Below are 22,094 nucleotides of genomic sequence, written 5' to 3'. Positions count from 1 at the left end.
AAGTCAACGGAGATGATATAAAGGCTTACAGCATGTGGAGACCAATAAATGACAATTGATGTACAATATTTAGAAGAAAAAAAATGTTTAAAGAATTTAGCTCGATCAACTTTCTACCTACCCTTACATAGTAATCTATAATTAAATATATGATCAGAAGAATGGATCGTGGATGATGTAGGCTAGAACAGGCAAATAGGATTGCACCTTTTAATGGGAAAAAATGTATGTCTGAAGAAGACTGAAAATAAAGAATTAAAGATGCCATAAAAGTGAATTGATTAACACAAGATGTGTTTATTCATTCGACTCACTGCTATATTGACAAGTGATATAAAATGTATATATATAATAAGTTTCAGACTATATACAGTATGTCTTCTGTACAACATGTGCTGTACAGTATAGTGCAGCTTACAACAGTGATGGAAATTTGAATCAGCACAAGCTAAGCTTTGATTCAGACTTCAACCAAAGTAAACTCAGCATTTGAAGGGGGGAAAAGTTGAAGTTACAGTGCCTTGCTCTCCCTCTGAGGAGATGGAAGGAATAATGAATGTCAGGTCTGAAGGAGGAGAGCAGGATGAAAAGGAACAGAAATAGAGCAGCTTTCATGGCAGCATGGATCTCCACTGGGGACATGAAGCTGCTCATTAAAACCTTTCTTAGTATAGGAGAGTAGAGGAAGCTGGTGTTTTTTGTGTTTTCTGTAGCAGTTTGAGACCCTGAAGATTCTCCGCTCCCCTCCACTCACACTCAGGCAAAAAGTCTGTGAAGCTACAAGGTCCATGATTGTGTGAAGTCCATGGTTGTGTGTGACTGGTTGTACTCCCGCACTCTCCCTATATGTTGCATCTCACCTCATTATGTAACATGTTTTTTTTTTTTTAATAAGCCACAGAAATTATGATACATGTGATACATGTCTTTCAGTTATTTTGATGCCCTTTTTGAAAAGAATTCTCCCACTCATAAGTTATATCTGGCTGCATAGTCCTCCTAGAGTCTCTGCTCTGTGGCTTTTCTCTCAGCACTGACGCACCCAATGAAAACAAAGCAAGCTCAAGGCTATGCAGCCCTACAGTTATATGCTGGGAGCGCCCAAACCTTGGGTATAAATACCCAATGCTGAATCTATATTTAGTATGAGTTCCCCTTTGAAGAGAGGCCCTGTTTTGTCAGAGGAGATGGGTTCGCTGTGTAATTCATGTATAGCTCCTAGCCACAGCCTTTCTCTCTGTATTTTTCATATTTGGGGTGAGCTGTTGTAATTCCAGTGCCAGACCATCCGTCCCTAGAAGAGGCTCATTTACAATATTGATGGCTGGTCTTGTGTGGAGGGACTAAGGATGATTGAACAATCACGTCAGCTCACCATTTATTGGTAAAAGTCAAGCGTCGCCCAGAGGTACGATTAGGAAACCCAATTACTTTCAGACTATACTTGCACTGTGGTGCCGCCTGCCTTGGGCTTACAGTTGTTTCTTTTATTACTTCCATTCTTTATTAATCTTATGCTGACACCCCTTCTATCTCCTCATGCCTGATATTTCCTCCCCTGCCCCTACAGTCTTACCATGCTCATCTTTGAACTGCTATTGTTTTCCTTGCTGTTAAAAAACTGTTTCTTAATAGTGACATGTAGTAGTCTAGTAACAATAGTAACAACAGAATGTTTCTGGACTTCACACACATCGTACAGCATTTCTGATGTGTCTGCCATCTGGCTTCTGTGATAATTCATAGAAATTTGTCATTGCTTCTGTAAGTTTCTTTTGATGACAGTGATCTACGTTTTACTGTGCCAGTTTATTAGATTACATTAGACTGCATGATGTTACATAGCACAAGATGTAATATTGGCAATTTTTTCATGGTTCTAGGGAAAGTGATTACAGGCTTTTGGCAGCAGAGACTAACCAATAGATGACAGATACAAATGTGTTCAACAGAATTTCCCAAATATGGCTTTCCATAGTCTGTGTGGCTTGTGATGTCAGCTTGAGGTATTTTCTGGAATGAGATGTAAGGTGTTGACTGCTATGGAGGCTCTTCAGCCTACCACAAGCGGATCAAACATGCAAATACTGTATGTCTCCCGTCTTTCCTTCAATTAGCACGAAGTAAGAAGCATGGGAAGAAAGTCATATGAATGTGCACCGTGTTATTAACTTGATAGATTTTGTGAGGCGATATGGGATGAGAGATGGGATAAACCAAAAAATGTGTGTGTACATTTTCAATTGTGTATGCAGCAAGTTTACTGTGTGAAATGTCAAAGAAGAGATTGTGAACTGAATCTATGTACCTCAGTCTTAGCATGGTGTAGCAATGTTTTCACTGCTGTCAGAAATGCGGAGACATTTTTTTACGTCGTCATTATGTATGCTTGTTCAGTCTTGAATGTTACCTGTATTGATAGAGGTAAAACATGTTTGTCCCTGAGTTGTGTTGCAGCGTGTATATGTACAAGAAAAATATTGCATGCAGATGTTTTGGTCAAACTTGTAACGTGTCTAAACTTTCAAGCTTTATGAATCTTGTCTTGTGCATCATAATATAATACAATATAGCTGTAGTACAGTATATACTATTTTTTTGGTTGCTGGCTCTTACTCTTTATTTGAATACGTCAGGGTTACATATTCTACTCATTGGGGTACACAGGACAAAAGTACCTGTGGTCTGTATTAATTGCAGGGGCTGTATTGTCACTGATTGTATTGTAAGAAAATGTGTATACTGCACATACCTCAACTTAAAAACAGATTTGGGCTTGAAGTCAAACGTGTTTTAAACAGAAAAAAATCGTCTCTTCCACAGTGACCAAATCATATAAAACCCGGTATTGACCTGGCTGGCAGATTTATAAAGATGGATGGGACAGAGGAGAATCTGGTATTGGAGGGATATGAGTGGAAATGGATGGGGTTAGCGGCTCTCTGGTGTAATAAAAGAAATGAAAGTAGTAATAGACTCTCAGTGAATTCCATTAGGGACACACTGACACTACACAAGCCATTCATTATGATGATGCTGTGAAGTAAGATATTTCATTGTGGAACCCAAAGCCTGGTGTGAAAGGGGACAGTGAGGGATGGGTGGAGTACAAAGGTCTGCCTTGGCCTCGTTTACTGCCATTCTCTCCTGTTTCTATGGAGATTTGAGGCTTTTCAGCCAATCAATCAATGGAAGCATGCTTTTCATCCGGCAACCTTGAATCTTGTGTTTGAAATTGTGTATGATTTTCCAAGGGTATGTTGAAATTGAGTCCAAATGGATCTGAAATCTAAGTAGCGTGTTTGGAATAAACTGAGTTTCTTTAGAATACACATTTGTTACAAAAGCAGCTACTGTCATTTGCAGTGCTATCGATCTCGTGTATCAGTTTTTAATTTATTTTCTTTCACAAATAAATTTTCAGTGAGTGTGTCTCTTAAATACATCCCCTCCTTTTGTAGGTGGCAAAGGAGGAAAGAAGAAGAAGACCAAGGCAGGCTCCAAGCCCACTAAAGCCAATGGGTCCAACTGGGCCAATGTTCCCCTGCCCCCTCCCCCGGTTCACCCTCTCCCTGGCACAGAGATGGACCATTATCCCAATGAGCACCATGAAGGAGGAGGGTATGTCTACTAACTTTCCCGTACAGAGTTAGTCATCTAATGTTAAGTGCACCTGAGCTTGCTTATTGCTATTATTGTGAGTGTGACTTCTTCTTCTAGCCACCGCAGGAGTAGGAAATCTAGCTGCTCGCTTGCTGGAAAGAACAAGACAGCGCTTGCCAACATGAGCAACACCACACATTGCTGTGTATAATAACTGGGTTCAGCTCTGTTTTCTCTGCAGCTAATTACTGTACCACTGTACATCTGCAGAAAAGTGAAGGATCAATGTGTGTATAGTCTCCACAGGCAGTCCGATACACACACATACTCACTTACACAGGCGCTCGTACAAAAACTCATACACAGATGGCTGCAGATCAAACTATCTGCTGATCCTGTCTTCAATCTATGGGATGACTCCATGACTGGAAAATAATTGAAAAAAAAAACATTGTTCAAGCAGTCTCCTGCTGCTACTAGCACAGATGGTTTCAGATTAATCTATTTGCTGAATTCCAGAGTGGAAAAAAATCATAATTGCATTGTTTCATAAAGAGAAAGGAAAGAGAGAGACAGGCAGAGTGGGGGATTTATACCAACATAGTGTTATCCACCCACTGAGACGGAAGTAAATGTAAAATTCTGTCTGAGTTCTTATTGATGTTTGATGCAATACCAATCACTTCTTAGGTTTACCTCTAATTACATGACTTTTTCAAATCAGCTGACACTTTTTAAAACATTTAATTTACAGTGTAAATCCAGCTGAAGCCCAGACAACACTCTGCTTTAGGTACAAAGTAACAGAGACTTATTTAAGTGATTGTGTGTGTGTCCCTCTTTGGTCCAGTAGGTACTAAGTCATCTTACTCCCTTTTCCAATCTGGGAGAGTCATCTGCTTTAATAGGCTATCTGGCAAATGAAGAGTCCTGTGCACTGTAAATCTGAGGCTGCTCTTAATGGCAGCAGATTAAAACAGTTATGTCCTACGGAGTGTGCACTGACAAATTTCTTTAATGAACATTTTCTTTATGGCTAGTATTATTTCAGCATGTATAAGCACAGCTATGAGGAAGTGAAGCCTGACTGCCGCTGTAATTCTACTTAGAGACTGTCATATAACAAATTCTTACAAAAGTTGGACAAGGTCACAAAGCTCTGTGTTCGTGTATAGGAATTCTTGTTAAAATACCCCCTTCTCCAGCATTCAACATATTAGATATTTAGGGGATTAACACTCACTTTCTTCTGTTTCTATCTATTGGTATTTTTACAATCAAATTGTCTTCTCTCAATACTCATAGCTATTAAGTTGGCGAGCTGTATTTAATATTGTAAGACTAAAACAATGCCACACATACACTTTGAGAACATTTGTGAAGTAAAAAACTTTTCTTACGTCAGGTATGAGAGTGATGGCTGGGGCCCACCCATGCCCGTGCAGACCTATCTTCACCAGGGCATGGAGGATGAGCTGGAGGAGGAGGAAGAGAGAGTTCCCACCCCGCCCATCCGGGGGGTTGCCTCTTCCCCAGCCGCTGTGTCCTTTGGACAGCAGTCCACAGCCACCCTTACCCCTTCTCCTCGGGATGAGATGCAACCCATGCTCCAGGCCCATTTGGATGAGCTGACTAGAGCATACCAACTGGACATGGCAAAACAGACATGGTAACCCTTTTAAAATTTAATTTTAAAGATTTAAATATTATCCTTTTTATCCGTGGTCTTTAAATGTGGAAGTTGAAAGACACAATTACGCTACCAAATTAAAATTTGTCTTTTTATAATTAGTAATGAATGTTTCATTTGCATATTCATTTATATTCATAGTATCTATCTATCTCTCTATGTCTCTAAGTCTCTATGTCGCTATCTATCTATCTATCTATCTATCCATCTATCTATCTCACTGTACATTCTGTCCCTATTTATTGCTGCCAGGATTTATTTTGGTCCTGCAGTATTCTTCATGTCAACTGTTTGTGCAGTGGAGATAAACCCATTAATCATTTCATTTTAATGGGTCCATGCTACCACTTAGGTGACTACTGTATTTTGCTCACTCTAAGAGACACAGTTTTTTACCCATGGTTGTTTACTCCCCCTGCACCCATACGGCACATTCCATTGTTGTTGTGCTCATGCAAGTCAGATGAAGGCCATGCTTCATTCTGTCAGCAACGCAGAGAGAATGAGAAACTGGCATTCATTCATAATAGTGAATTGGGGGTGGGGGGGTGGGGGTGGGCGACAGGGAAGCCTTGTCAGGAAGGAGATGTCATGTTACCCAGTAATGACTATGTTGGTTAGAGAGCATTTCTGACAACACCAGAGGGCCAGTAATTACAACCAATTCCCACTGCAAACCGCGTCAAAGACATTGCACTCCTCAAACAAATGTGGCTGTCAGCAGAGCGAGCTGCCAGTGAGGTGACAGCCATGTGTCGACAGGCCTAGAGAGCATGCCTTTGTACCATCTCAGCAGCAATTAGCGGGTCATTGTGTTAGCATGCAAGCAGCAACGTAGAATTAGTGGAATTGTCCAAATGTATTCAGTGCTTCACATATTGAAGAGGTCTCAAAAATTAGCTCTACACTCCCACACTACATCCTTCTTTTTCTTTGCCATCCTGTAGAGCAGAAACTATTGAATATTTTCTTTACCGCTTGTATTAATCACCCCTCCACATTCCTTGATGTATATTGTATGTGCATACCGAGTAAAGTAATATGCTGTCTTACTGTCTTGCCAGGCACATGCAGGGAGGCTCTCTTCCTCCCCAGGCTCCGGCTCCTCCAGTGGGCTACGTGTCGAGCACAATGGTTTCTGACCTGGAGACTGACCTGCCTGATGAGGATGAGGAGGAGGAGGACGAGGAGGAGGATGAAGGCTATGGAGCCAGACATCCCCGTGGTATTGAGCACACACCAGGGTCTAGCATGGACAACCTGGACAGCTCTTTAACAGGTAAGGTAGCTGTAATCTGAGATGGTGCTACATGATGTGCATATTTGTGAACTGTATTGCAGTTTATTTTAATTAACATTCTATGAGGTTATTAATTTATATTTTCCAAAAGTAGAACTACTATTTTTGATCAATAATATAATTGTAAAATAAAATATTAAGGCTGTTTTTACACGATACATTTTTAAGATTTTTTTGACACTTCTCAATCAGGGTTCAACTATTTTTGTTTAAATATTAATGACTATGCTCTAATCACTGTGAATACATAAAACTGATTCAAGTCCCATTGTTGTTTCATCCTGTTTTACACAAAATTGATTGTTGTTCATGACATGCTCTTCATGAGTCTGCTATGTGTTAATTTTTAGATTAACATGCTTACTGAGTGTCCCTCAATCAAGTTTTTTAAGCACTTCTGGCAGACTCTGGGGAATTATAATTATCATTTCCAAAAAAGAGATAAGAAAGCCCATGAATTTTAAACAGGATAGTGAGAGGGAAATTAAGAAGAGGGAGAGGCAAGGAAAGCAGAGGAGAGTGACTGTGATTTAACTCGCACACGGCACCGGAGCCAGCGCCACCCATATCTTCCCGAGGAGATTTGAAATAAATTTCACGTGCGGCATATTCCATTCCAGACGAGAGGCACCATTTCCATTTTTACAACTCACTGAAAACTTTTACAGCCGTCTGTCAGGGGGACATATGAAGGGCATGACATGGCAGCGGCGGAGCTGGGTTCTGGACTGCTGCTCTCATACTGACCAGGCTGCCCAGGCTACAATATCACTATGTAAACTAGAGGGTAAAACTGGGGCAATATTAATGAAAAATGTGTGACTTTTGGCTTCTATGTACTATAGGGACAGGTTGTGATACAAAATACTTGCGTGGTGTAACACTGTGACATTGCGCATACATCTCAGGTCTCCAAATACTCAGTGAATACTAAAAAAATGCAATGCATATCATGAAATTTATGGGTGGAAAGGAATAGGGGCTGAGCAAAAAATATACTGTATCTGAAGGCAGAAGAGCTGAGCCAGAATAAGAGGGTTGACAGCACTGTTTGTTGGTCTAGCCTGTCAGTTGCAGCCCTAAAGAGTAGTTTTCCATTGGATGATGGAACAGTGGTTTTGGTTGTGCTGACACATGCTACTGCTGATGTATTTAGAGGAATATAAAGCAGCAACTGGGCTCTAATCTACTGCATCTCTCCTCCACTGTATTACTCTGAAGACAGCACTATTTCTTCTTATCTCTCTGCAAGTCTACCTCGCACTCCATCGTTTGACAGCACAGACACAGTCCCAGCTCCAGGGTTAGTGGGAGGAAGAGAGGGAGGATAGGGGAAATCGCTGAGATTTATTGTGGCCACCATTTTGAGGCTATACAATAAAGGGGGGTAGGAGTGTGATTCCTGTTGAGCCTCACTTGATAGATTTGTCATTGCTTTAATAATATGGAAATAGGTCTGTTTTCATAATGTTACACCAAAGGCCAGTAAATCAAACTTTTTCAATGATGCCCAAGTAAAAAAAAGCCAGTCTTCTCCTCAGGGGCCATTTTTCACCAGCAGATTGTCTGCACAGATTTTTTCGATGCATTCTTCTATGCTCTGAGATGATACACCACATTGTTTAGCAGATAAATGGAAATCCCGGTGTTGCTGTGGATATTGCAGAGCCATGTCTTGCTTGAGCCAGAGAGATGGAGTGAACACATAGGTATTACCTGGCTTTGTGTGTAGAGTGGGCGGTATAGGTCATGTAAAGCTGAGGTGTGGTAACAGTAAGGCTGTTACGCCTACAATGAGCTGAAAGCTGGGCTGTTCTGGGCGATTACTCTCCCATAAAGCCTTGCCAGGTTTGTGAGGAGCAGGGTCACGTCTCCTGACGACAGGTAGAGACGCCTGCTCGTCAGGGGGAATGATTTTCCCACTTAACGACATGCAGATTAGGGTTTCCGTCAGTATAAATCAGTTTTAGTGGCAGGAAGGACCTGGGCTGGGTTTTACTGCCCCCCAACCATCTCCTGTTTACTGGCCTTGCTCTAACAGTGCGTGCGGTATGGGAGATGTCAGCCGGTGGTTTTTAGAGTACATGGCTTGGCCCATTGCTTCGGTTCAAGACATGATAAAATGACACACGCAAAGTGCAAACCTCAGTCTGGAGCTGCAGAAAAAAATACCACATTTCAAGAGCAAAAAGAAAACTAGATTGAATTTTTATCAAATTATGTTACAGTGATCACAGTTTGATTGGACTGCTATTTCTGAGAATAGAAGTGCTCCAGAGGTTCAGCAGTAGAAAGTGGCAGTTAGTGCAACTGAAAAGTCATTCTGTGATGTGATTTGCTGAGGCAGTGTTCCTTTGCTGAGCCGGAGGAGTTGGAGGCTTCGGTGCTTGGCTGGCACTGCCTATACTTCATTATCTGCTCTATTCTTTGTGAGAGGATAGGACCCAGTGGAATTGCTGTCTTTCTTTCTTAGAGAAAAACTCTTAGAAAAGAATTTCAAAGAAAATAGCTAGGCAAGATGGAGAGGCTCGAAGTAGTTACTGCCTTGGATTTCAGTTAACGCTGTAAAAATGGGTTGTGTAAGGGGGTTCTCTACCTTATGCAAGCTTATATTTTATAGAAGTTTCCATTAATCCGAATCTGAATTTTACTGCAGTAGAAGTGAAAATCTGTTGCAACTTTAGGTGTTGAAGGTGCAATTCCCTGATGTCACATCCAGTGACTAAGTAACCACCTCTTTGAGACATGAAGATGAAGAGACCCACAGATGGAGAAGTTGGAAAACTCTTTGAGAGGGATTTCCCAGTGTATCTGGCGAAATAAATCACAATCATATTACGTTTTTGCGTATTTTAAATGTGTCATATTATATTGCAGAGAGAGGTACCATCTGAGAGAGCAAACTCTATTACTGTGGTGGATACATGTGTGAGTTGAGTGCATTTGAATCTCAATCTCTCTGCCATCCTGTCCTGGCCAGGATTGTATCATCTTTTGTATTATACTGACCTTTTAATAAATCTTGCCGCTAACTTTTTGTCCCCATCGCTCCCTCAACAAACTTTACCCTTGCACTTCGCTAGTTCTCTGTTAAGCCAGTCTGTTTAATCACATCACTCTTGTGTATTGTATGACGGAGAGATAGATTGTGTAAGCAGAGCACTTGGGTTAGTGCCACTTAAGCAAAGTCTGCCAAACCAGTCCCACAGAAAGCTGTCACATTAACCGACTGTTCTCTATGTTCTTGCTTGCCAAAGTGGCATATTTTTATTGGCAGACTGAAACTTTTATATTTAAAGTGCTGGTTGAATGTGAAAAAAAGTCTAAACATGAAGAAATACTTACAGTAGCACAGATACATAAGCCAAAAGTAAAAAAAAAAAAAAATCTATCAATATATACACGTCTCCCTTATGCGAGCCCTTTCAATCCTGTTTGTAGCATGTTGAGTTGGGTATTGATTTAACCCTCCGTCTTTTAATCATCTTTAAAATAACATATATGTGTGGGGTAAAATACAGTGATTTTGTATTCAAGTTGTATTTTTTCTTACAATTATAGCTCCTTTTAGACAGTGGTGGCTGTGCATTTTTAAACAGGAATTAAAAAAATACCAAACTGTGTGCATACCACCAGGTGTTTGATTCAATACACTGTTTTGTGAGGTGCTTCATCTACGTCACCTGAGGCAGTACTGTAGCGAACTCTGCTCTGCACAGGTGCGCTCATTGTTCTTTATCAAAAGAAGAGCAAAATCAGTTAATGCCGGTCCTGCTGTTACTCTGTGTACATTCTTGTGTGTTTGTGTGCACCTCTCTGTGTGTGTATGCAATATATGTATGGCATGTCTTTGTAATAGATGAGTGAGGGCAGGCCAGAACAGAATGACTATACAAAAGCACTCACCTGCAAGAACAGAAATGTCCTGCAGCAAATACAAAATCATTTAAGTGTAGGATGGTAATATTACCTCTTTTTTATAAGATTACTCAATACATGTAGTGTGACAGAGCAGATGTTCAGTATGGCAGATCATATCCATAAAGGTTATGGCCACTGAGCTGAAAAGTATGAACATGATATGGTTGAATATTAGTGTTTTGAAGTAATGGCAATAATTAGAAAATATATCATTCACTCTTACAGTGTAACACACTCATACACACATTTGCTGAAACCTGTGGTGTTCCATAGGGTCCATGGTGAATGGGTGGGGCTCAGCCTCGGAGGATGAGCGTAATTTCTCCAGCCATAGGTCCAGTTTGGGCAGTTCATCAGATGGCTCCATCTTTACCCACTGCAGCTTTGCCCAGGCCCTGGTGGCCGCTGCAGACAAGGCAGGCTACCGCCTGGAGGGCACTAGCCTCAGCAAAAGAGGTTGGTGTGTGGAGACTAGCTACCCACTGCTGGTCTGGAACTTCCACCAATGGCAGATGATTTATTCCTTTCTGCTCTAATTGTTCCTCCTGTCATCCATTGGCTGGTGTTTTCCTCCATGATGCTGGCTTGTGATTTCCTCTCTGCTGCTTTAGGATGATATGCCCAGGTTGTGCATGGCACCTGTTGTATATGGCTGGGTATCTTTGTTGTCTTTAACTTTAAATCAGCTCTTCTGTAACTCACCTGGCTTTGCACTCCTGCTTTCTTGAGTTGAAGGTAATAATAACTGGGTGATATGTCATACTTGCAACCTTTTACAGGCTTCACCGGAAAGCTCTCTCTTTTCTAATGATAACTTTTTTAATAGGTTTTTGGATCATGATTGATAACCTCTACCTTTCTTGGTGATGGCCTCAGCTTCACTGTCTTGGTGTAGAGTCCTTAATATCTTTATTAACCAGCTGGCCTGTGTGCCTGTTTCCCTCCTGCAGGTAAAGGCTTGTCCCACAGGCCCCGGCCCAGCAGTCCATTCTCAACAGATGGCAGCACAGTCGGCACACACAGCTTGGGCCACCAGAGGGCCACCAGGCCCACACGCAAACCCCGCAGCCAGGGCACAGCACCCCACCGGAGAGAAGCTGGTGCAGACGGTGAGGATGTGACTGAAAACACATTTCAAACAGTTTATGTAGAAATTAACATCTGTTGTTATATAAACAAGAAAGAGCTATATATAATAAACTATAATATAATATAATATAATATAATATAATATAATATAATATAATATAATATAATATAATATAATATAATATAATATTATATAATATAATATTATATAATATTATATAATATAATATAATTGGATGGAAATGTTTCTTGACATGATTAGACTCTTAACACTACATTTTATAAGAAATTTGTGAATTCAGTAGATTTATTCTGTGGGTTTCTCTTTTGCACAGACCTACCTCCTCCCCCTGAGCCTCCTCCCTGTCAGGGGCAGGGCCGTATCCAAGGGGCCCGCAGTATAAGCAGCGTGGTACCCCCAACAGAGAGGAAGGCTTCATCTCTGGAGCGCCCGTCTATGTCAGGACCTCTGTCTGGGCAAGACGACATGAAGAGCTCCACTGACAGACAGACACGCACTTCGCTGGAACATCATCGCCAGGCTCAAGAAAGGCTAGGCTCCATGGACCGAGCTGATGATGGGCGCAGGGGGCACAAATCTGGTAAGGTTGAAAGTCTAAACTTTATAGTAATGGCAGGGATGACGTGTAGAGAGAGAACTTGGTAGTGGGGCAATAAAATAAAAAAAATGGAGGGTGGCACCAGAGAAAAGGCCATGTTGTTAACTAAACCTGACTATCCGACATCTCAACAGATGCTTTTTCTGGGTTGTGCACTCCAGGCTTTACGCCTACCAAAGATGTATTTATTTCTAAAGATGAAAGGCCTCTAAAATAATGTAAATACACACAAGTTATGCACTGCTACCCAACCGAAAAAATCCATAAAATAATTTTTCACGCTCACCACTATTCATTACAAGGACAATACAATATCCTAGTGTCACAATCTTAACAATACTGATATTAAAGTGAAAGTGGAGATTTGACTACAGATATTACAATAAACATTTTAATTGAATTGAATTCAATTAACAAGAAAACAACAAGGGCAAAGGAGAATTTTTTCTGCTGCCATGGCTTGACAGTGGAGAGAATTTTATCTAAGTTCTTGTGTTGAAGTTAGCTTTCATGCTGCGTTGAGACTGGGCTCCCATGAACAGATTGGACTGTCTGCCACTTTCTCTGGTTTCCAGAATGCCCCCCTCAGCCTCCCCAATGCCCCTGTAACTGTTGCCAATGTTGGCCTGCTCCACTCCAAGTTAGGCAGGAGGCCCCTGAAATGCGCTCTAATCGCTTCGGCTCTCTTTTCTCACACAAACAGCAGCCACTCTATACCCCATCTGTGTGTGTGCCTGTGTTCATGTGTGTGTATGTTTGTGACCATTAGAGATATCCATGCTGTGCGCCCTGCCCTCTTTGTGCCAGGACTTTCTCAGACAGGCAATCTGAGACACCGAGAGACTGTGAGACAAAGACAGGTGCCGCAATCAGCATCTTTACAAAAAACCTCATAGGTGAATTCCCATATGTGTCAGAGTGCTGACTGATTCACAGTAGAATCCACTGAGGTCGAGGCAGGCTCTATTACAGTCATTAGCGGAGCAGTGGGGAGCAGTTTGATGAGATTTCACGCAACGACAGAGACTGCTGAGGGTCGATGTTATGTTGCCCTGCAGCAGGGGGTGCCACAGCAGCCAGTGGTCCCTCTGTTATTGTATTTGCCCCTCATAAGGCTGGTTGATGCAAGGCCATGTGTGAGGCTGAGAATCCTCTCTGTGGCACGCCCTGGCATTGCCTGTTGGCACTGCCACTCTGCAGATGTCAGGAAGAGGGGGGGTTTGCAAAGTGCTCTTTGTCTCTATGCATCAGATGTTAGATGTGTTTCACCGCAACAATAAAAGTCACGTGTTGTTACCACTTCCCAAAGTTAAAGTATGCCTTTGGGTCCCTCTGTGTTTGTTTTTCAGAGGAGGGATGCCTGCCATACAGTAAACCATCCTTCCCCTCACCCGGTGGCCACAGTTCCTCCGGGACAGCCTCCTCCAAGGGCTCGACAGGGCCACGCAAGACCGAAGGTCCAAGACAGCCACAGCAGTGGACCGCCATAGAGCACGCTGATTTCCTGGGGACCAATGGACAAGGACAGTACTCGGGAGAGTTATGTACGTAAAATTGTATCATGATGTGTTATTGCCTGTTTTGGACAGCAAAGAAAGTATAGTGACATCAGTGACATATTTTGTCAGTTGTAGTCCTGCTAATCTATCCAAACCATAAGTGAATAGGAAATATTTATGTTATTATTTTCAAAAATTTGTATTGAATTTTCAAAATATAAATCAGTTACTTGCCACATATATCAACATCAACACCGGCCTACATCTGTCCCATGCATAAACACATAATATCAGAGGGGGAAAAAAACAGAAACTATACATTGTATCATTGTAAACATTAATGTAATATTCTTGTAAAACTTTCTGGTTGAGCCAAGAGAAGTATGCTTTAGCTGCTTGAGTCTGAGGTGTACCATTGCATCCAGCCAGCGTTTATGATGGTGGTACAGTCTTTTTCCATTTGAGGAAAATCAGTTGTCAACCAAGCACTGTAGAGAAAGTTACAACTACAGCTCCAGGACCACCTTTAATATGACCATTAAGGAGTTAGGATCAATAATTGTGCCACATACATATTAAAGGGTATTAAAATTGATATTGCACCTTTTTGCAGTGTGTCAAGCATTCTGAAATGGCAGCTCTCATGTTTATTGTCTCAAGGTTATGTTATACTGTCATACAGCGAAGTGAACAACAATATAATAGTCTGTCTTCTTTGCCTCTCGTGTGAAAATGTTCCACTGCCGGTTCCCGACAGGTGTGGATAAGTTAACAAAAGCGAGCTATAAGATTCGGCCTTCAACTTTTACTTCTCAGTAGACAGAGGCAAAGAGGAAAAACCCCCTAAGGAAGAAAGATAGATAAGGCTATGAATGAATAGAAGGAACATTGTGCATTGATCAAAAGACACCTGTTAGGGTGACGAATATGGGATGATATGTGACGAACACCTGCATGTACAAATACAATTATTGAAATTTTTATAGTATATCTTCAGTATAGCAAACTGGGAGATCCACATTTGCAAATGTGAACTCTGGTTATTGCAATAAAGCTCTGAAAGGCAACTTGCTTTCTGTGAATTTCAAAATTTTCACGACAAATTCCTTGGGGGGGGTAAACAAAACTTCTAACCTGTAGGTATAAAATATGTAATGGAAATTTAATTTCTCCATTTTTACAATGCTATTTCCTGACATCCCTCATATTTTTCTTTTCATTTCCCACAGAGTAATCTGCCTGGGATGTGAACTGGAGAAAACCCGGCCTGTCCTCGAAAGAGTGACGCCCTCCTATTTGGGGCAATGAACTTTGTCCTTACCTGTGTGTTCTCAGAGGGAAGGAGTGCAGCAGAGGGCACTACAGAGAAAAGCTGTGTCACAGAACTGTAAATGTGATGTATAGACACAGACATACTGTACATCTCACTATGTTTTCGTCCTCAAGAAAATATTTTCCACCTCCTACCTTACTGTAACTTTCTTTTTGTTAGAAAAAGGCAAGTAAAAAAAAAAGAAAACATCTATATGAGAACACATTTTCTGGTAACTGCCCTTGGGGAAAAGGGAATTTTGTTTCCTGTAAATATATTCTTTAACTTGTTGTTGCATTGCTATGCAAGCCTGATTCAGTTTGAGCTTTTTATTTCCATATACAGGAACAGTTGGTTTTATCTGGTTATTTGTATTATATGTGAATTGAGTGGCTGTTGTGCCATAAAATAATTGTTTTATAATCCATTGTTTGTTAATAGTTACCATTAATTATTATCATTATTATTATTAATTATTGTTTTTGCACTGCAATTTTTGGTGATAAGCACAAAAACATAGCTCCTGCTGACATGAAGAACCGGAAGAATATGTGAAGAGGAGTTTCTGTACTGTAAAGTAAAGAGAAGAAAATTATATACTAATGTACAGAGAGATATTAAAGAGTAAGGCTTTGCTCGCAGACAGCAACAAATAAGGCACCCGTTTCCATAGTTGAGACTAATTGGGTGGCAGACACAAGGTTCCTGAGGGTCTGAAGGGCAAATATGATGCTGGAAGAATTGTACACAGAGGATACTGTATTACTTTAGGTTACTGAGTTGATTATTTAATTCCTAATTAACTGTCCTGAAACAATAGTTTGATATCAGAAACAATTAGTTCTGGGCAACTCCAGGCACTTTCTCTGAAACAGAGTGAGGGAGTGTGTGTTTTTATTTTTATACAAGGGTCTCTAAGCATTTCAAGTTTATTTTGTTTTTATGATTTACTGCCTAAATAATTTTACTACACTGAGTTTACGCTCCTCGTTTCCGCATAACAGCACACTAACCATAAAACGGTCACAAGGGAGGAGGAGTCCGTGATATCTGTCCACATGCTGTAGTTTAAGTCATAGCACTTAAGGAGGTAGATTTATGATTCTTTTTAGCCTTAATAGGGAAGCAGACATCACAAACAAGAGTACTGATTCTGTCTAGCAGTAATGATACTCCCAAAGCTACCGAAAATATTAGTGGAGCAACATAATTTGTTTACAACTTCTGTGTTTTATTTTATGTCTTTTTTTTCCATCCATTTTTGATATTGTTTTCTTTTTAGAGCACTTATCTGTTTTAATGTTTGTTATATTATCTATGGTACAGTATCATCCGAGAAAACAACACAGTGACCCGAAATGCAGATGTTGCTCTAAAGGTCGGTGCCTCAGTTACCAGTACACTATGATCAGCACAGTCTTGTGTCAATAACTTTCGGATTTGAAAAGAAACGGTGTGTGTGTACGATTTGCGATGTAGCTTTGAGTTTGATCCCAAACAGTCAAGTGATAAACGGAGAAAAGCCTTGTATATTAACTAGCAGGTTCCAATGCCTCCATGTCTATAGCCACAGTGTGGAGCAGAACACTTTCTACCTGCCTGACCGCCACAACACACACACACACACACACACACACTTATCATCTGCCACTTTGACTTCTCAGCCTCTGATTCTCAATTTTTGTCTTTTCAGACAATGTTTTATTGGTTGTCCTTTTTTAAATGAAAAAGCTTGTTTCTTTGTATGCCTTTTATGGACTCCAAAACGCTGCTTACAACAATGTTTTCAATATTAATGTTCAGGATTTTTGTGGTTCAATGACTGTTTGTTTTGTCTTTTTTTGTACTGCTAATGTTGATAAAAAGGGGGGGTGGAAACTAAAGGCCGTCAGATGCTGTTGTACTGTTGTCGTCATGCCATCGTCATTTTATATCATCCACCCAGTGGCCAGTGTTCTGGAAATGAGGTGCAAAGAGTATCTCAGGTTATTTTACATTCTGGTGGTGTTTATGTATGTGTATATATGTGTATATATCCATACGCATCTCCACTTGATTATGCCATTCCATTTTCATTGACAAAGATATCCCTCTCATGTCCGATTCTGTCGTCCCCTCTTTTCTTTTCTGCTGTGGATTTTGATTCCGAGTATAATGTGCTGGTTCATCCACCTTAAGACAAGATGTCAGTAAAAGAACATACCAAATTAAGATTGATATTTCTAATGTCTAATGCGTTTTAGTGTCTCTTTAATACTCATTGTTTTCTTTTAAATCACAGTGTCGTTTTGTATTTATTAAAATGATAATAAAAGTATATTGTGAAATATGCATAAAGATTCGTGGAATATAAAATGTGTTTTTTGTTCCTTGTAAAGTTTGCTGTCAGAGCCGAGCAGCGAGGCCATAAAGAGACAATACTGTAGGCACACTGTGCTCATAGCGCGGTGAATGCCGGGTCAGTAGTCGTCTGAATCACTCTACGTCCTGCATGTTCACCGCACTGCTCCTCTCATGTCAAAACTAAAGAAACATAAAACCTTTTTGAACACAAGGAGCAAAAATGCTCACAGTATGCTCGTCAAGACAATAGAGAAAACGTCTTTTTGGAAGGATGAAAGTACTTTGGCTTTCTCTCTCTTTTGATCATTTTCTCAATATTGTTGGTTCTTTGTAGCCTATCTATGTGTTGCCTTTTTGCTATAAAAGAGGATTAAAAATGACAAAAAGAGAAAGTTGTTGGGTGAAATCTTTCTGTACAGTACGGGGTGAAATGACACCCTGATCCAATGCCATTTCTACAGTACAGTACATTCTGCTTTATTTTTTCTTTTTCTGTAAAACCACCTTCTGTATTCACTTGCATGTCCTTGTCCAAAAAGAGAGTGGATCAAGAAAATAAACTTTTACAGTCTCATTCCCATGTCCTGTAAAATAAATCCATGTTCTTTTATTTCCTTGTACCTGGATCAATATCAAATAAAATATTTTTGAAAAATGAAAATGCCTTAGATTTTTTGTGTTTGATTAAAAAAAAGAGAAAAAGACAGCAGTGCAGGGAATTGATGGTTCGAAATTGGGTGGAAAAAAGGAAATAATGCAGGAAAACACATTGTATGTCATTGTATGTCTGTAAGCTGCTGTTTCTCAGCTTTTATAGGTCACTTCTTTATACTACAGCCACAACAGCATGAAAAATGGCAAATTTTGCCTGTTTCTCCAAAACATGCCCCTTCTGATATCTTAATAGTGCTTGACTCAGCAACAACATGTGTGTAGTTATCTTGTGCTGTGTGTCTGGTGTGTGTACATGGGCACCGAAGTTGTGTAGCCTACTTACTGTGTCTGTTTGTGAAAGAGCTCCTGACTCAGCTGTGCTTTTTATGTCAAACCAATCCCTACCTTGATCCTTCTAGAGGACCAGCTTCAAACACAAATCCAAATCTCCTAAATCACTGAGACAGGCAGCTTGCTTTCAAGCTCTCTTACACGGAACTCACAGTAACATAACTTGTGAAAGAAATGGTGCAAAACATTTTATTAAAAAAAAAAAAAAAAAAAAAAAAACTAGGAAGAGCCAATTCATGAGCATTATGTGCAAATATAAATGAGCAAGAAAAACCCTGTTCTCTATCACACCATCTCTCAATCAGACATATTCCACCTGGAACCTTTTTTTCCATTTTCTATTTGTATAGACTGACCCCACGGGAGCAACTGACATGTATACACACACACATCACCTGTAATAACCGCAAATTTGCCATACTTGGCTATATAACGACCATACATGTGGGCTGCTATGAGTCCTTGATTTCCAAGCAAGCAGGAAAATGTGTGTGCAGTTGCTTTAGTATTGGCGTATCTATTGAGTGGCATAGTGTTAGAGTTGACATCAGCATTTTCCACTTAAGTTAAAATAAGATCACTGTCTCTCATGTTGGGCGAGTGGAAGCTGCCTCATTCTGTGGTTTGTAGCGTGGTTAGCATGGAGTTAGTTGGTGGTTTTGCTCTCCTGCACAACCCCCAAAATCCTCCAGTTTCTACAGGACAAGCTGAAGACGTCACATTACGGGGCATCCTAAACATAGACTGTACGGGGGGAACAGCAGGGCGTGGCTGTGACCTCTCTGTTTCTTACAGGTGCCTTTAGGACTACTGCTTACTTCATAAGACTAGTCAAGGTTGAATCAAGTGATGCGAATTCTGCAGGACGAGCCGTTTGAGCCCCTTGAAATGTTTAAGCTGACACCGCTGTCTCACAAGGTTGTGCCAAAAGAGAGGGAGATCTACTATACCAACCATAGACCGTATGATATCAACTTAATGCATGAAGAATACTGCCACTTCCTGTCAGGTGATGAAGGCCAGTTCAGCGGGTAGTCTGCATTCTACATGGGGGCCCTCTTGTTACAGATCTGTGCAGCAGCATCTTGGTTCTATGAACAGATGTTTGGTGGAATACAGCATGACACTTTTTGACCTAAAGCAAGGTCACTTACGCTTGTGTCTTGTGATCATTTGCTCCATCACGCATTCTCTTCAACTGAACCCGGCGAATGACAAATTCATGCATGAATTGTTCTGTTGCGATCTCTGGTGGACTCAAGGGTTTAGTTTTGTTCAACTTTGCCCGTTTGCAAAGAAATCATTATTCTAGTGATGTGCCATTACCTTGTTTTGCACAATAATACACAACCGAACTAGTGCAGCATCTCTCATACACTGTTTACAGGTTATGATCCCTCTGCTCAAAATGCACATTCAAGTTGTGACTTAAATTTATTTTTGCAGCTGAGTGCAAGACAGTTTCATTACATAGACAGAACAGAAAGCTACAATATGTGACACCTTTACCACTAGGGTCAGAGCACCCAGGTGCAGGCTTTATAAATAGGCAAGGTAGACATCTGCAGGGTAGACTTCTGTGGCACGTAAGTGCAATAATCACCCATAAAATATAAAAATGCCCTGATTTTATTGCTGTCAATATGTCAGTGTGCCCCAGCCCTCCCCACACCAGATTAGTGGAGTATTCCCCAATCTGCTGCCACTCATATGCACCTGGACCAATTAATCCGCATTTTTGTCATTTGAAAATAATATCCCAAAGAAAAAACATAAATTACCCTGTAATGATAGTGTTTCTAAATGAAAAAAAGGTAAAGTGAAGATTTCGGGTGAAAGTGATGGGAAAATGAAGAGTTCCACATCATTCCCCGCAGCACAGCTGTCGTGGATTATTTCGCCCAGAGACATGAGATGAGAGAACACCTGGTTTTAGGTAAGACAGCTCACTCTTTACAGCATGTTTGTATGTGGCTGGTTTAATGAGAAGAGCAACAGTGTCTCAGTGCTCTGCTGGTAAATGTAGATGTTTGTCAGGCTGTTTACAGTTTTGCTACACGGTGACAGCTCCCAAACCTGGTTTGACAGAGGTGTCATGTTAATTTACGAAAGTTATAGCTTCTACAGATTTGATGTGCTATTGATGTGTGATGATTCTGAACCATAATTTGACTTATTTAACCGTATATTTAGTTCTAATGGGTGAAACTTTGCCTTGATATATTGCAGGTATCTGATATTATGTGATTTTTCTCCACCAGACATCTGCTGTGTGACTAGTGGCTGACATATTTCCTTGGCAAAGTGTAAGAATTTCATACTAATACTGAGGATGAGGCTCTGTGTTCTGAATCTGTGCTGTCTGTTAGTGATGCTGTATAGTGATGAGGATATTTCTCATTATTTGCAAGAACTTAATGGCATAGATCAGGTTAGTGCCGTGCTACTAGCTGCCATTTCTCACTAGAATTCTGTCATGAAGAACTGTGTGTCAGCATGTAGCTTTTCATAAAAACATTTTTGAAAAAAAAAAAGATTGTATAGTTTTGTCCAGGCTGAAATTGACCCACATGTAATGTGGACAGTTATGTCTAAACATGGCTCTGTGAGTGAAGAGTGTGTTTCTTCAGCACTCATTTTGCTGTGTGATAATATTATCTATATGTCTTATGGAAATTCTTTGTTGCATTTTTAATTTCTTACTGATTTTGTAAGAATGGTCATTTCTTAATGTCTAGATTTGTGCTTTGAACACTGACAAATAACATGATTTTGTCCAGTCCAGTGAAACTAAATGTATGATTTATTACATTAGTGTCAGTATCAATCAAGATTTCAAAGGTTACCTGTCCATTTTACATCTATTAAACAAGAAATTCTGTTAGCATTAAGGAATTACGACACATATAAAGCAGACCAATTACACACAGACAACAATTACTCATTTTACTTATTACTTATCTCATAATCATTCTCTCTCTCAGCTGTGCCAAGTGGATGACATGTTCATGCAGAAAACAACCAAACAATTTCTCCCCAACACTCCTGTTATTTTTGACCCAAGGTTGGCATATTTGGGTTTATTTAGATGACACTGAAGCCAGTAGATTTTATTAACATATTTGTTTGTTTGTTTGTTTGTTTATCTATCAGAGCATTGAACTGGTGGTACACAAGCACACAGCTTTTACTTACTGTGTTTTACTCACGTGTGTCTGAATTTTAAAATAGCTTCCTCCTCATCTGTGGAAACCGACTTATTTACACTTGTTTACTTTAGCGTCAAATCTAATTTTAGTGGGATTTATTTATTTTGGATGCAAGGTTGCGCTGCTTAGAGTGATGATCTTTCTATACCTTCCTTCGCACTGCTGTCACAGTGATACTTTCCCTGTCTGAAGTGTTTGTCATGCCCATGTGCACATGTTAAAGCCTTGTTAGAAACCAGTATAAAGTAAACACTTGGCCATTAAATCTGCTGTTAATAATGTTTCTCTTAATTCCTTCATGCAATTAAGAGAGGGTTTTTTTTAAAATATGGCATTTAGGAAACCACATTACTGTAAAATAGGAAGAGACTGCAGAGGTAGAACCTTTTTTTTAGGAGTTGTAAAGCCATTAATGTGTAAAATAACCTCACACGGAGCCAAAGAATAATGTTGTGTGCATAACTCATTCTCATGATATTTCTTTGGAATGGTTGGGAGATTTT

The 22,094-nt window shown here is 40.2% G+C and overlaps 1 protein-coding gene across 14 annotated transcripts in view; it reads left to right on the top strand.

The window, feature by feature from the left end:
* The window catches only part of robo2 (roundabout, axon guidance receptor, homolog 2 (Drosophila)), a 343,344-nt gene extending 325,306 nt beyond the window's left edge, over positions 1 to 18,038 (top strand). For 13 of the 14 annotated variants that reach the window (XM_067595136.1, XM_067595147.1, XM_067595141.1 and 10 more), the window contains 8 exons: positions 3,462 to 3,621; positions 5,009 to 5,272; positions 6,358 to 6,572; positions 10,788 to 10,970; positions 11,465 to 11,623; positions 11,939 to 12,205; positions 13,573 to 13,767; positions 14,952 to 18,038. In XM_067595136.1, the coding sequence (XP_067451237.1) occupies positions 3,462 to 3,621; positions 5,009 to 5,272; positions 6,358 to 6,572; positions 10,788 to 10,970; positions 11,465 to 11,623; positions 11,939 to 12,205; positions 13,573 to 13,767; positions 14,952 to 14,953 (1,445 nt within the window). In that variant the 3' untranslated portion in view covers positions 14,954 to 18,038. The remainder of the gene's footprint in view (positions 1 to 3,461; positions 3,622 to 5,008; positions 5,273 to 6,357; positions 6,573 to 10,787; positions 10,971 to 11,464; positions 11,624 to 11,938; positions 12,206 to 13,572; positions 13,768 to 14,951) is intronic. The other variant, XM_067595148.1, reaches the window with a different exon arrangement.
* The last annotated feature ends 4,056 nt before the right edge of the window (positions 18,039 to 22,094 follow it).

The sequence above is a fragment of the Thunnus thynnus genome, chromosome 7, assembly GCF_963924715.1.
Source record: "Thunnus thynnus chromosome 7, fThuThy2.1, whole genome shotgun sequence".
Taxonomy (NCBI): domain Eukaryota; kingdom Metazoa; phylum Chordata; class Actinopteri; order Scombriformes; family Scombridae; genus Thunnus; species Thunnus thynnus.
The sequence above is the reverse complement of the archived record's forward strand: the minus strand, read 5'-3'. Positions and strand labels throughout refer to the sequence as shown.